We start from the raw sequence: 15,667 nt of genomic DNA, 5'->3' as shown, positions 1-15,667 counted from the left end.
TGTAGGAATAAAAACACCGAAAGACTTCGCGATGCCAGTTTCAATAAAAAGTACAACAAATTTGCCAACAACAATCCGTAGCCTGAAGACCACATACTGAATCTTGCTATAACTATTGTACCCTCAATGCAGAAGTGTGATTTCAAGTGTTTCAAAGTTACAAGCAGTATACGCCTGTATTGCGAAAATTGACGATGAACTTGCAATATCAACAACATGCAAATACAAGTCAATACAAAGAGGATGCATGAAAGCGGCATATCGGTCAAATGATAAGCACTACTGGCTTCATCATTGTAAGGCCCCATTTATTGAATAGTCAGATCATAAATTTGCATCAAAGGTTTTTTGTAACGGTTTCAAGTAGTATTCGACCTCAGAAATAACATAATTAAAAGTATACCCAAATCGAAGGTTCAGAAAGCTGTTATTTTCAAGATGGCGTCCAAGATGGCCGCCATCCTCGACTCATATAACACGCATATGTACAAGCACATTTAGTAAACAAGGATGTAGAACCAGCAGCAATGATTGCGCTGACTATTATTTTATTCTAGGGGGGCGGTAGTGAGCAGGCAAAACGTCCAAACTATTTACAGAGCGCGCGAAGGGGGTTGGGTACAGGGTGGGAGAGTTTCATTACAATAATTGAGAAATTAAGAAGACGATTCGTTGTACCTTTCACGACTCTTAATCCTTGTCTGAATTCAGTTGTCCCCCTCCTGCGCGAAGCGCGGAAGCTTTGACCATTAAGTAAATTATTAGAGAAAGAGGACGATTCGTCGAACCGTTCTCGACCCTTCATCTTTGTCTGAATTCAGTTTCACCCCTCCCGCGCTAAGCGGGGAAGCTTTGATGTTTCATTTAATTATTAGGGAAACAAGACGATTCGTTGTACCGTTTTCGACTCTTGACTCTTGTCTGAATTAAGTTTTCCCCTCACGCGCGAAGTGTGGAAGCTTTGGCGTTTTATTAAATTGGTTTTATTTATTTATTCATTTATTTATTTCACATATCAACAAAAAAATCAGCATATACACTGAGAATAGGTCTGTGCTTGTAAAGCGCCTTCCGATTTACAATTACAATTAGAAAAAGAAGACGATTCGTTGTATATCGTATATCGTTCCCCCCCCCCCCCCTCCTCCTCCTGCGTAAGGCTCGGAAGCTTTGACGTCTCATTAACTTATTACCGGAAAGAAGACGATTGGTTGTACTGCTATCGACTCCTTATTCTTGTCTTAATTCAGATCCCCCCCCCCCCCCCTCTGGAGCGAAGCGCGGAAGCTTTGACGTTTCATCAAATTATTAGCAGAAAGAAGACGATTCGTTCAACCGTTCTCGACTCTTAATTCTTGTCTGAATTGAGTATCATCCCTCTCGCGCAGAAGCTTTAGCGTTTCATTTAATTCTTTTTATTTATTTATTTCAAAAATTAAAAAAGGGGGATCCTAAACAGCATATACACTGAGAGAAGGTTTGCGCGTGTAAAGCGTCTTCCGAAATACAATTACAATTAGAGAAAGAAGACGAATCTTTGGCTACCGTTTTCGACTCTTAATCCTGTTCTGAATTCAGTTTCCACCCTCTCGCGCAAAGCGCGGAAGCTTTGACGTGTACATCAAATATTACTGGAAAGAAGACGATTCGTTGTACCTTTCACGACTCTTAATTCTTGTCTGAATTCAGTTTCCTCGCACGAAGCGCTGAAGCTTTGACGTCTCATTAACTTATTAGCGGAAAGAAGACGATTCGTTATACTGTTATCGACTCCTTATTCTTGTCTTAATTCGGTCCCCCCCCCCCCTCTCTGGAGCGAAGCGCGAAAGCTTTGACGTTTCATCAAATTATTAGCGGAAAGAAGACGATTCTTTGTACTGTTCTTGACTCTTAATCCTTGTCTGAATTCTGTTTTCCCCTTCTCGCGCCATTATTTTCATTAAATTATTATCGGTAAAAAGACGATTTGTTGACCCGGGTTGTAGGAGACCTACCCCCTGGACATCCATCCCCCGGATAACCACCCCCTAAGGCAACCACCCTCTAAAACGATTACCACCCCCCCCCCCCCCGACGCGTCATTTTTTCTGCGGCACAGATTGGGGCTTTTTTAAAAAGAGGTCTTGATTTAACCCTAACCCTAACCCTAAACTTTCCCATAGGCTTAACACACATCAAACCCCAATCTGTGCCGCAGAAAAAAAATACCGTCCCCGGGACAACTACCCCCGGACCAGGTGTGGCCGAGCGACTTCCAAAGTTCGGGGGGGGGGGGGGGCACCAAGAAAAAAACCCGGCAATTTCTGAAGAAAAAAGACACCTACAAAGGGAAAATCTCAAAACGGAAATATACATTTGTTTAGACATTGAAAAATACCCCTACATTGTGATTACATTATCAGGGATAATTTCAATGTTTGTATCACTTTATACACCATACAATATATTGCTTAAGCATCATGCTTGCAGAAGGGTGTGATGTTCTGAAAATTCATTTGAGAAGCGAATCAAGATTTGTGAGGTCGCAGTGCGAAAAATTACATCTCATACAGAGGAAGAAAAACAATCCTGATGGGGTTATAAGCACTTTCTCATATTAAACGGAAGACTGAAAAGACCTTTGATATTACATAAGTATATCATCTATAGATGTTTGCGAGTGTAGCAAGCGAGCTTTGGGGGAAATTGCTCTTAGTCGCTTGAAATTAGGGGCGTTTAATGATGAGAGGAAAAGGGGACACTTAAGGCGCATGTGTCGAAGTACATAGAGTAATTCTCAGAGGTGAAAATAGGGCACTTCTTAATCTTCAAAAACAGGCACTCACCAGGGATGAAAAAATGTAGTCGTGAAAATAGGAAATGGGCATTTGTCGACGATAAATGGGCTCCCATCCGATTTTGATAGGGGCATTTATAAGAGGTGAAAAGGGTATTTATGAAAAGGGGATAGGTCCCTTATTAGAAACGAAAAGGAGCACGTATCATTGTAAGAGGAACATTATCAGAGGTTAAAAAAGAGGCACTTATCGCATCTGAAAAGGGGCAATGACCAAATATGAAAAGGGGCACTTATGCGAATGAAAAAAGGGCACTTACCAAAAAGAAAAAAGTGCATTAGTTGAAAAAATAGGCATCGATCATATTTTAAAGGGGCATTTATCTTAGGTGAAGGGGGCACTTATCTGAAGTGAAAAGGAGTAACTTCTCGTACCTGGAAAGGGTCATTTACCAGAGACGGGACTCTTATGAGAAGGGGGAAGGGGCTCTTTTTTAATGGGGCACTTATCATTTGGAAAGGGGGCACTTATTAGAAAGGAAAAGGGGCACATGTGAAAATATTAGGTGCGCTTATCCAAGTTAAAATGGGGGTAGTTATTAAAAGTGCAAGGGGCACTTCTTACAAAGGAAAAGGGGCACTTGTCAAGGTAAAAGAGGCACCTCTCAGATTTGAATAGGGCAATTATCAGAGGTGGAGGAGGTACATATCAAAAGTGAAAAGAGACAGCACTCATACCTGAAATAGGGCACTTACTAGAGATTAAAAAGGGTAATCATGAGAATGGAAAATGGACACTTATTGCAAAGGGAAATGTCGAAAAAAGGAGCACGTGTCCAATCAATAGGGGCATTATGTAAAAAAAGTGCACTTGTCGGGTGCTTGAAAAAGTTGGGGGCACTGTGCCCCCTTAAAGGGCCACCTCTGCCCTTGACAATTACCGCCCAGACAACTATCCCCTAGAACAACTTCCCCCGGACAACTACCCCCTGGAAAACTACCCCCTAAGACAACTACCCCCCCCCCCCCGACAACTACCCCCAGACAACTACCCCCAGACAACTATCCCCTAGAACAACTACCCCCGGACAACTACCCCCTGGAAAACTACCCCCTACGACAACTACCCCCCAGACAACTACCCCCAGACAACTACCCTTTACGACAACAATCCTTTAGGACAGCCAACCCCGGAACAACTTTCCTAGTGGGTTTTGTCCTAGAGGGTAGTTGACTGGGTAGGTTATCGGGGGGCTGGATGTCCAGGAAGTTGGTGTCCGGATACGGTTGCACCGTTCTCGACTCTTAATCCTCGTCTGAATTTTGAAAAATGTTTCTTTGTTTGCTCCTTTTTCTCCCTACTTTCTTTTATTTTTTGTATGTGCTCTCTCTCCCCCTCTCTCTCCCTCTCTCTCCCTCTCTCTTTGCTCCCTCTCTCTCTCTCTCTCTCCCTCTCTCTTTGGCCGGCATTTTTGTTGGGGGCGGTCGCCCAACCGTTGTTGTTGTTGTTGTTGTTTTAGTATTAAGGGCGTGTGTCATTCAATCATGAATATTTACGCCCCCTGTAGTGTTAGTCTCTCTCGAAGTCGTCACATTGCATATCAAGTCACAGTACGTAGGGGGACATGTTAGCCAGCCGACCGACATTATACATCTCACCGACTTCAAACTTTTTTTATTGATATAGTACACGAGGATCGAGCAAGAATCCCGACACAGCTGACCCGACAATCAATGCATATCTTTATTGCTTCCTCGACGAGACGACTCAACCCAACAACTCCCCTCTCTCTCTCTCTTACTCACACCCCTCCTCTTTTTTCTTCTTTTTTTTCCTTTTCTCCATTTCTTTCTTTCTTTTCTTTCTTTTTTCTTTTCTTTCTTTTCTTTCCTCTCCTTCCTCTTTTTCTTTTTTCGCTTCTCTTTCTTTTGTTTTCCTTTCTCTCTTTCTTTTCCTTTTCTTTTTTTCTTTTCTTTCCCTTTCCCTCTCATTTCCCCTCCCCTTTCCTAATTTTTCCCGACGGCAGCGCCATTTTACCGACAATATCCTGACAAGTAGGGGTGTCACAAATATTACATAATCGAAAAAAATTACACTATTTTCCTTTCAGTGGCAATATGTTGACGTCAAAGCATTCTAATAGCAAACGTGATACATGAAATCGTATCTCTATTTCATGAACTTCAAATTTGATGATATTGACCAAAACTCAACTAATGACGTCGAGTTTATGCACACTAAATATCATGCAGAATTAACAATGTATGACGGAAATATGTACTATATAAGAAATTAACAAAATGGCGCCTAGATGACGTCACGCATCAGTAATAATTTGTGTTATCTTCGTTAGGATCGATAACATGCATATGTGTCTTTTCCAACCAACATCAAATTCTGTAGCACTTTGTAGGTTATTATGAATATGTAATGTTTGTCCTATATGTGGAATTTAAAACATTAGCAGTGTCCTATATTATTCAAATTATGTAAGGAAACCTGTTTATTTGCTAGGCTTCCCTGTCAGACACTAACATTGAGTGAATGAGTGACATCTTTTTTCTTTGGTAATCATAAAATACATAAAAATGAGCTGAAACAAGTACATGGGTATTTGTCTACATCAATAACCCACTACAGTGTGAGTCAAAAAAAAGTTTACACCTAGAAAATTGCTAATCATTTCAGAAATCATATATGAGCAGTAAATTAGTATACATGTTATGAAAGAGTATTTTATCCCGAATCATTTGGTATTATATTTGTGTGGTGTGTGTTGACGCTTGGATGAACAGGAGGCATTGTTTGCGATAGTGCAAAAATCGACTTGCGCCAAAGTTGCTTATGTGATGCTTGAATAAAACAATTGGGATTTGGGTATTAATTCGTTCTTTGCATATCCAAATAACATCCCTAACCAAATTAATCATGCCACACATATCAAATATCGAATATCATATAGCAACGTACATGTGTGCGCGTACGTGAGTGTGTGTTTGACTTTGCTTCTGCAAAAAGCATATGCAATGCATTTCATTTGATACATTCAATTCCTTCGTTCACTCCGCTAATCCCAACATAATATATGCTGTATGCATCACGTTGGCGCAACTCGATTTTTGCACTCTTGCAAACAATGCCTCCTGTTCATCCTAGCGTGAACACATACCACACAAAAATGATACGCAATGATTTGGGATGAAGCACTCTTTCATGAAATGTATAATAATGTACTGTTCATAGATGATTTTTTTTAATAATTACCAATTTTCTAGCTGTAAACTTTTTTTGGACTCACACGGTATACTTGTAATGGCCAAAATTAAACTGATTGAACCTTTATGCAACACAAATCATATGACCATTTAGTACAATGGTCTAAAAATCAGACTATTACTTAGATGATTGCAATCACTTATGTCGGTTCGACAACTAATGGTCGTTATTTACTAAAAAAAAAAACTTTTTAAACCCTTTCGTTTTGATGGAAGTTCTGAATAAGTATTGGCATTCAAATGTCGTTGGAATTTAACCATTTCATTGTCTGACCTGCAAATAGGACATAGTACCTTTAAAATTGTCATTATCATTTACCATGCCATTCATGAGATATAAAATGAACAAAAACCACACAGCAAGAAAGGGAAGATAAAAAAGCAAAAAGATAAATTCTTCCGAAATGTATAGGTGCTCTGCCACGCTTCGCGGCAGATTTTAAAAAAGACAATAAAGACAAAAAGACAATGAATAAATGACGAACTACTTTGTTTTCGTATAAGGTTATCACAAGGGTTTGCATTAAAAAAAATAACCTAAGAAAATGGCACAGTGGAATTAATTTAGAAGGTAAACTCTTGATTCAAACAATGCTATTATCCAGGGCCATTTTCAATGTGTAAACTAAAGAAATGACAAAAGACAGTATAGATTCATGGGGATGAAGTAAGCTATTATAAACCATTACTAACCAACCACTAAGCCGCGCCCGGCGTAAGGTCAACATGACAATAGCCCGACCCGACCTAAAAAAACAAATCAGGTAGGCACCCAATGACGATCCGTTCCAAAATGTTACATGTTAATGTGGACGTTTAGCTTTGCACGTCGACATAGTGGACTGCTACGTGTGACGTCCTTTTAAGGAACTATGTCGCCCTGCAAATCTAAAAGTCCCTAATGACGAAATCGTATGAGTTATTTATTTGGTAACAATTTGGTAAGCTCTTGTTCTTCGTCGATTTTCTAAGACACCGAAATGACAACAAAGATTTTGGCAAAATATTGGAAGTAATTAGAAGGTAAACTTCTGATATATTGAAGGCCAATAGGTCATTCTAAATTGTGCATACTAAAAACAAAACAAAACAATAGGTAAAGTTCATGGAAATACAAGTAGTTATTACTATTAGCCATTACTAACCAATCGCATGAATAGCTTGTTCGGTATCAACTTGTTAAGGGCACCTCCTTTATTTATGTTAAAAGGAAGGAGGATAGGTACAAGTTTCTGCCTCCTCCTCTAAATCCTCAATGGTCAAAATGAGAGCTGACATCTTGTCGTCGTCTCTTGATGAGGATCCATACGATGAAGAGATGAACGACCATGACGGCGCGAATGAAGCCGACGATGATGAACACCATCGTGAATGACTGGGTGACATCAAACAGATAACCTAGGAAATGATCGTACCAGAATTATATGTATTTGTCAGGGATTTGTAATGTTAACATTGCAAAGCGTACAAAGACACAGCTTTCACCAAAACCTATGTAGACATGCGTTTGGGGGCACGATCATAGCTTAACCCTTACTGTACTGGGCTATTTTGAGCACCTAACTGGGGGGGGGGGGGGGAGCCCCCCCCCCTATGATCTCTGTCGTCGAATGTCCGAAGAACACGAACATTTGCATGTCTGTAGATATTTGCGTAAGGAACAAGATGGTACAATTAGTTTTGTTCTAATATGCAAATTTGTGTCGTTATAGCCTAATTACTTATGCAAAATGCTCATTTTACAGAAAACTCTACATTAAATAGCGAAGAATGTTGAAAATGTATTGGATAAATGTTTCCTTCATTTCAATTTCATGAGGTTTCATTATTGTGATATTTGAAAATGCATAGGTTAATTTGCATAAATTATGAATACGCAAATTACGCATTCATGAATATCAAATCTGGAAATGTGCAGGGAACTAGAATCATTCCAAAAATTGTCAGACTCCACTTTTTGAATGTTGAAACTCATTATTTATATGAAACTTCTTTTCTAACAAAATCTAGTTATTTTAATGTAATTAATAATAATAATTTATGCAAATTGTATGCGATTTTCAAATATTTGGGCCTATTTGAGCTTTTTAGTGATGTTTTTGTTGTTGGAAAGTATGTTTAGGTGTGCAGATTAACCAACAAGTGCATGGTGGGGATAAAAGCTTCTTCCTTGAAGACAGGAGGTTTATTGTGATGCACTGCCAAGCAAGTGCACAACAAGGGATTAAAGAACTTAGAGATTAGATATATTAGTAACACATATGCTCTAATCACGTTGTGACACTCCTGCGGTACAACTTTTATACAAGGCTAATGAGGTCTTCAGAAGCCTATAGATTTCAAGTCATATGTATCTCTGTTTATCAAAAGCTTCATCTTAAAATGTTTTTCTGAAGAAAAAAAGTTCGAAATTCATCATTTTATTTTGTTATGTATGTTATTGTTTTTTATTTCTATTGTTTTGTTTCTAATGTATTTTTTGTTCTGGAATACATCAAGTTACTTTGAGAAATATATAAAAGCAATTTGATATCAATTCATATCTCCAACTTAGGAAGATATACCTCTAAACCTGTATTCACATTTCTACTTGTACGTGAATATATGCAATTTTAGCACTTTTTGATGACATGCGCATACTAATTGTTATGTAACACCTTACAGATGTGCGTAAGACTTGGAAGAAAATAAGTCATGAAACGACAATTCAGAATTCCCATCGGTTAAGGCGCAATCTCCGAAATTATTGAGGGGGCCTCCCAGCCCCCCCCCCCCCCCCCCCCTCAGTAGAGTAATGGTTAAATAATGGAACTCTTAAAACTTCCTCCCATGTAGATATTTGGTAAAGAGTTAGAACTATTTAAGGCTACATGAATTGCCTGACTATTAAGCAGGAGCAACTTCCATAGACGCATCTTTCTCTCTTTAATAACTAGCTATGACTCTTAAACAGAAACGCCATCGACAGCTTACTCTTGTCACCTAAAACTCACGAAAGTCTTTACCTGTTCACTGATAGTGACTGAATAGTACTACTAAACATGGATTTCAGAAATATTAATCTGATCACATGATTACCAACACCTTCGAGAAAATCAAGCTAAGGTAATTTAAACTAGACTCGTGTGTCATCTTTTGAAATGTATGATTAGGCCTGATTAGATAATCTATCTACCTCTCTTAACTTAGAGGCCGTGGAGCAAAAAGGAAATTGAACTTGAACCACTGGTTTCTCCAAAACTTTCTGTCTTACACATTTTATATTTAGCTGCTCAAAAAGCAACCAAGTCCAAGGATTTGATGTTGTCAGTCCGTAATCCGAAAAATTATTTATAATGGCAATACATACAATGGGGTATTGAACTAACGTTGATTTCTTAAAGGTTTATCATGTTTGAAAAGAAGAAGATGGCTATGATTTACTCACCTGTAATTGTTCCTGCACATGTCGCCCCTAGTCCGTCTACGAATGAACCGAGAGCCACGGCCATGTTAAAATTCCGATCGTCAAAGACTGCATCTTTCAATAAACTGGACATAAGAGCATCCTCGATGAAGAAGGAGAAACCTTGGAAAAAAGCCAATGTAGCACGCACCGCGTAAGCAGAACTGATGAAGTCCAGAAGAAATGATGCTGTGCCGATGAGGCCTATGGCGATGTAGACGATATAAACATTGATGCCTTTGCCAACGAGGATGATGAAGATGGTCCGACCGATGATGCCACCTATGCCGCCAATTGTGGAGAGGAAGATTGCTTTAGAAGGAGGGATTCCCAGGTGTTCAGCGTGAGGTACCAGAAACAGCATCCACGCATAAATAGAGAACATGTACAAGAAATGAATCGGGATGGTGAAGAGATAGAGTGGTTCGTTTAATAGTCCACAGGACCGTTTGCCGGTTTGAAAGACGGAGCTTGTCCAAGACGAGCGCGCTTTCGGGGATATTTCCTGTTTACTGATGTCACGTCTCTCGTTTTGAATCAAACGTCTTTCGTCCAAGACGCACTCTTCACTATCCTCTTTCTCTTCCTCCTCCTCCTCTTTTTTCACTTCCTCCTCCTCCTCCTCACGATTACGGATGCCATCTGTTCGCCTTGAGGACTCTCCTTTAGAGAGACACTTCTGTTTCTCATTCACTCCATTATAAATTTTGCCTTCATTTGTCGCTGCGTTTTTTGGTGCATTGTGTATCGTTGCACCGCACGCGACAAGGTTAAAAGCGATACCGCCAAGGATAACAAACGCCCCTACATAGCCATATGCTTCGAATGACCTTTCCATTACAATAGGAAGCAGCGTGGATCCAGCGGTGTAGCCGTACAACGTGATTAAGTTCATCAAAACAAATTTTTCTCTGAAGAAATCATTCAGTGCAATCACCATGGGCATATAAGTCATTGACAAGCCAACACCTGCGGAAAAAAATGAAAGGATGAAAATAATGACTATTACTAAAAATTAAACGGACTCGCACTGCTCCATTTACATTCAGTTCTAGTCTCCATGATATTTAGGACTGGCTTGCCCTTTGTAAACAAGTTCATTTTCTTTTTTTAACTGCTTTTCAACCTCAGGCACGTTTGTCCCTTGAATTATTGCGATTATTGCGTTTTCCATCAAACCTTTTTCAATATGTATTGTTCTTGTAGCTAAGTAATTACGTCGTGAGATGGCGCTCTTTACAATACCTATACGGAGCTACTGATTAGGAGAGTTTGGCCTACTCGGTTGTAGTTGGGCTCAATATAAATAATACGGCTTTTGTTGGGCAAACTCTATGGCCCAAATTCACAAAGGAGGTTTGTCGATAAACCTAGTATTTGGTTTATGTGCGTCATATGACGCGTTTTGACGCGATTCAAACCAAGGTTTTACAAACTTGTACAAACCTTGGTTTGAAACCCGTCGAAACGCCTCTTTTGACGCAAATAAACCTAGGTTTGTCGACAAACCTCCACTGTGAATTCGGGCCTTTGCGTATTCGGGCCTTCGCGCTGGGCGGTCGTGAATAAATATGATCTATGACGTCATGATACGTCATCCTCATCGCTCAACTTACGCTGTGCAAAACAATGGCCGTTGGACAGCGGGAGTTATAATGATGTAGCAGCCCCATATGTTATGTATACTCATCACTTTCGTAATCATATATGCGCCATTTCGTAGATCTATCATTCCGTATTCCTGCTACAGTATTGCACCAGCCTATAAAAAAATATGATTGGAACAATGAATTACTTCATAATACAATTTCATTAATTTAATGATATCATTCTCTTGATATTATGTCAAATCAATTCAGAAAAAGAAAACAAACATTGGTTGCCATAACCTTGAAATTTTCCCCAAACCCATGGATAAGAAGTTGTTAAATGTTTGTCACCGAAACGGCAGCCATTTTGAATGTTCATGGTCAAGGTAAGCACTTTTACTTTTGAAAATTGTATAGTTGAATTCACCACGTCAGGAAACATATTATTAGACACTAAAATCATTAGAATCGGACGTGGTGGTAAATTTGACCTTTTTGACCATAGCGCCCTCATTTAAGGTCGGAGGTATAACAAACTATACATTTTTTAATCCTCATGACCAGACGAGTAATTCGATATGCATATCGACACCATTTGAATATATTTGAATTTCAACCCCTGTTTGACCTTTGTTGGACCATCACGAAAATGCCCGAGATTTTCAAGGGGGCAGCCCAAGTCAAAATTGTTCGGTATTCATCAGGGAACACAAAAACACTTTCAAACCTTTGTTTCGAGAGATTGGTCACGGGACCTACAGGCTGGTCTCCTACTACTATTGTCACCGATCTTTGGTCCTGTCATCACAGGCCCGCCCCCCCCCCCCCTCCCCACTCAGTGTTATTTAGGGTACGCATATGCGTGTTCCCTCCTTTTGAAAACACCCCTAAGTCCGGTGTGTAAAGTCAATTTTGTGTATGTATGAGCCGGACTTTGGTGCGTGAAAAGTACCCCTTTACCGGACATTTTTTTGTACACGCATGCGGTCATTCCGACCCCCCGGAGTGGGGGGGGGGGGGTGGTCACAGGACGCCATGCAGTGCTGCGAAGCAAACGTGTGACTCAGACTGATCACTTAGCTTAAGAAAGTCCGCAGGAGTGGAAGCTTTAAAACTACATGTTATCATTATCCCCAACTGATAAAAGTTTTCTGTATCACTCACTCATCTGTTGCTCTCGTTTTTCTGCCGTTATTACAAGCAACTTAAATGGAATTTTACCCTGTTAAGGGTAAGCTTCCCCTTTAACTCCATTTGTATAGCCTAGCACAATCGAAACCTGCATCAACTCCATCCATCCTATACAGTACCAACTACATACACTATGAACATGATGGACAATGAAAGAGGACAAAATATACAGTTCCTCATTCTACCCTCAACAATTGATGTGGCAGACAAAGGAACATCCCTTCACTGCTATTATGTAAAAATGTGTAGAACAGGTGTCACATGCATATTCACCTGTTCTACACATTTTTACATAATATCAGTGAAGGGATGTTTCTTTGTCTACCACAGCAATTGTTGAGGGTAGAATGGGGAACTGTTTATTTTGTCCTCTTTCTTTGTTCGACATGTTCATAGTGATACGGCCTAGCATCAACCCCATCCAAACTATAGAACCAACTCTATCCAGCCCATACAGCACCAACTCCACAACTCCATTAGGCCTACCGCCATAATAAGCCTTACATTAACTCTAAATATCGCCCCGTCCGATCTCTCACTATGAACATGACCGACAAAGAAAGCGGACAAAATATACAGTTCCTCAGGTAGACAAAGGGACATCCCTTCATTGCTATTATGTAAAACTGTGTAGAACAGGTGAATATGCATGTGACACCTGTTCTAAACATTTTTACATGATAGCAGTGAAGGGTTGTTCCTTTGTCTACCTGAGGAACTGCATATTTTGTCCGCTTTCTGTGTCGGTCATGTTCATAGTGTCTATTTAAGCTTGCACCAACACCATCCAGGGATATATGGAGCTCATGTAAGGTTTATTTAAATTGGTGGTAGGCTGGATGGAATTTGGTTGGTGATAGGCTGGATGGAGTTGGTGCAAGCTAAAAATGGAGTTGGTCCTAGGCTGGATGGAATTGGTCCTAGGCTGCATACGGTTTGTCCTAGGCTGGATGAAGTCGATAGCTTGACTATGAAAAAGATTGTCTCCGAATGATGTATTTCTTCTCAATGAATTTGACATAATATCAATTGAATTATACATTAAAGTCATTTATAGTTCCATATAATCCTTTAGTAATAGGCTGGTGCAATGCTTGCGCGAAAATACTGAATGATAATTTCACGAAATGGCGCGTATGTAATCACGGAAATGATGAGGAAATACATATGGGACTGCTACATAAATATAACTCCCGCTGTCCATTGCGTTGCATGCAGCGCAAGTTGAGCAATGCGGATAACGTTAATGACATCAAAGTCACGTTTATTCAGCCTGGCACCTTCATAAGCTACCGTATGTATGGTTCTCTATCTACCATGCAGGGCACAAAATGAGCTACATAATGAAATATTCGATTACATAGCTAAACTAAACGATATTTAGCTTACCTGATAAGGCGAGACAGACTCCTACAGTAACTGAGTTTTTGAAGAAAGCGCTGGCAATAATACATGATCCACACAACACTCCGCCTAACATAGCGACAAAACGATGGTTGATCTTCTGCAGAACGAGTGTCACAAAAGGACCTAATATGTTGACAAATAAGGAGAAAAGATACCAAATTAAAGTTAAATATATGAAAAACGTGAGGTAATTACGTGCAAAAGTAAACAATGGTTTTAGAAACGTTTACGAATTCCCCATCATCCAAATGTCAGAGTTATACTTACATGAAAACATGATTATACCATATTGCTGCCCGAATATGAGGTGACGATTAAACAGATAAATAAGGAATTCCATTCAAGGTGGTGGAGAGGGAGGACGACAAGGACGAAGAGCTAGATGAATGGGGGGGGGGGGTGAAGGGGGGTGGGGTTTGGCGTTGGGCGTAGCTCCTATCCCCTACCACTAATGTTCAACAAGAACAGCAATAATAACTAGTATTACTTTTGACCAATGCTAAGACAATGATGACTATTTTGATATTTGTTATTATTTCGATTAATATAAAGTTGTTGTTAGTATTATCATAGTTTTTATCATTTATTCATCCTAAATATTATTATCAATATTATTATTGTTATTATTATTATTATTAATAATATTTCAATTATGAAGATGATGATACGTAGTAGTCTAATTATCGTTATCATAATTACTTCTACATCTACTGCTAACTACCACTAGTACCACTAATACCAACAGTTTGTATATGACACATTTTATTTACATAAGAGGTACATCAATGTTGCAGGCAAGCTACATATCAATCCGACAGTAGCATAATCTGACTCCAGACGCTCGACCATTGTTGGAATAAAAACACCGAAAGACTTCGCGATGCCAGTTTCAATAAAAAGTACCACGAATTTGCCAGCAACAATCCCGAAGCCAAAAGACCACATACTGAATCTTGCTAAAACTACTGTACGCTCAATGCAGAAGTATGATTTATCGATCCAATCGAATCCAAAAAGTATTTGATTTAGGCCTGGCGCCCCTTTTACTTTGCAATAACAAAGTGCTGTACAGATCGCTTCCAATGATAGGGTCACCAAAACAAGATTTCACTTAAACAGGGCAAATTTGGCCAAAACAATCCAGTGTTGTCTAGCAAAATAGATAGGGCTTCAGAAATTGTAGCTGACTTCCAAAGAGGTATAAAGCTTGTTCCACAACTTTGCAGCAAATTAGAGATCATTCTCCCGCGTACAAACGTCCTCCAAAGTTGCTTTTCGAGCCGATGATTACTTCAAAATTAGGTTCACGTCGATTTAACTGTATTCGGTGTGTAATCTTCAAAGAATAGAGACGAGTTCCTCTTTTGAAACAGTCGTGAGCAGAAGAGAAGCCAAATAAGGTTATTCAGACGGTTCTTCTACTGTATTTTCACAGCACACTGTATCGTGGCAAAGTACCCGTAGTTCCTTCATATTCCCATCAGCTTCTCTTCAATCAGGTTTTTTTATGAAAAAAGCTATATGTTCATCTAAATGAACACTATAAAATAGTCGTATACATATAAAAAAAAAACTTGGCAGGATCCTAAAAAAGAAACCGACATTCGGGCTACAGTCGGCTTCAAAGTTAAAAGCAGTATACGCCTGTATAGACCAGTTCACGGTTAGCACTTTACTGCAATGACCCCGAATATCCACAGATCTTCAACACATGAAGAGGTCCCACTTTGTACATTTTGAAATAATCACTCCTACAGCGATGGACTGGTGCTTTATAAATAGCCTTTGTTCCCCCTTTTCAAAGAATACTTCCACCTGGAGTGCACTGAATGTGCATGAATGAATAATGTTACATAACTTTCATGAGCACGTATCCAGTATTTCGTCTCCGTGTATTTCAAAATTTGTTCTGCAATGACCTTTATCTGCTCATGCTCAGACTGCAACCGTGAACTGGCTTATTGCGAAAATTGACGATGAACT

The 15,667-nt window shown here is 39.5% G+C and overlaps 1 protein-coding gene across 1 annotated transcript; it reads right to left on the bottom strand.

Annotated features, from left to right (window-relative positions):
• Positions 1–7,258: 7,258 nt before the first annotated feature.
• LOC115927395 (monocarboxylate transporter 3-like) lies at positions 7,259–15,398 on the bottom strand. The gene is made up of 4 exons (XM_030993190.1): positions 14,455–15,398; positions 13,667–13,807; positions 9,480–10,466; positions 7,259–7,450 (listed from the first exon to the last, which is right to left on the bottom strand). The coding sequence occupies exons 1-4, from the start codon at positions 14,627–14,629 to the stop codon at positions 7,305–7,307; spliced, it is 1,449 nt and encodes a 482-aa protein (XP_030849050.1). The 5' UTR covers positions 14,630–15,398; the 3' UTR covers positions 7,259–7,304.
• Between the last annotated feature and the right edge of the window lie 269 nt (positions 15,399–15,667).

This window comes from Strongylocentrotus purpuratus, unplaced genomic scaffold (genome assembly GCF_000002235.5).
Source record: "Strongylocentrotus purpuratus isolate Spur 01 unplaced genomic scaffold, Spur_5.0 spur5_scaffold_20, whole genome shotgun sequence".
Taxonomy (NCBI): domain Eukaryota; kingdom Metazoa; phylum Echinodermata; class Echinoidea; order Camarodonta; family Strongylocentrotidae; genus Strongylocentrotus; species Strongylocentrotus purpuratus.
This window is presented reverse-complemented; position numbering and strand designations above follow the sequence as displayed.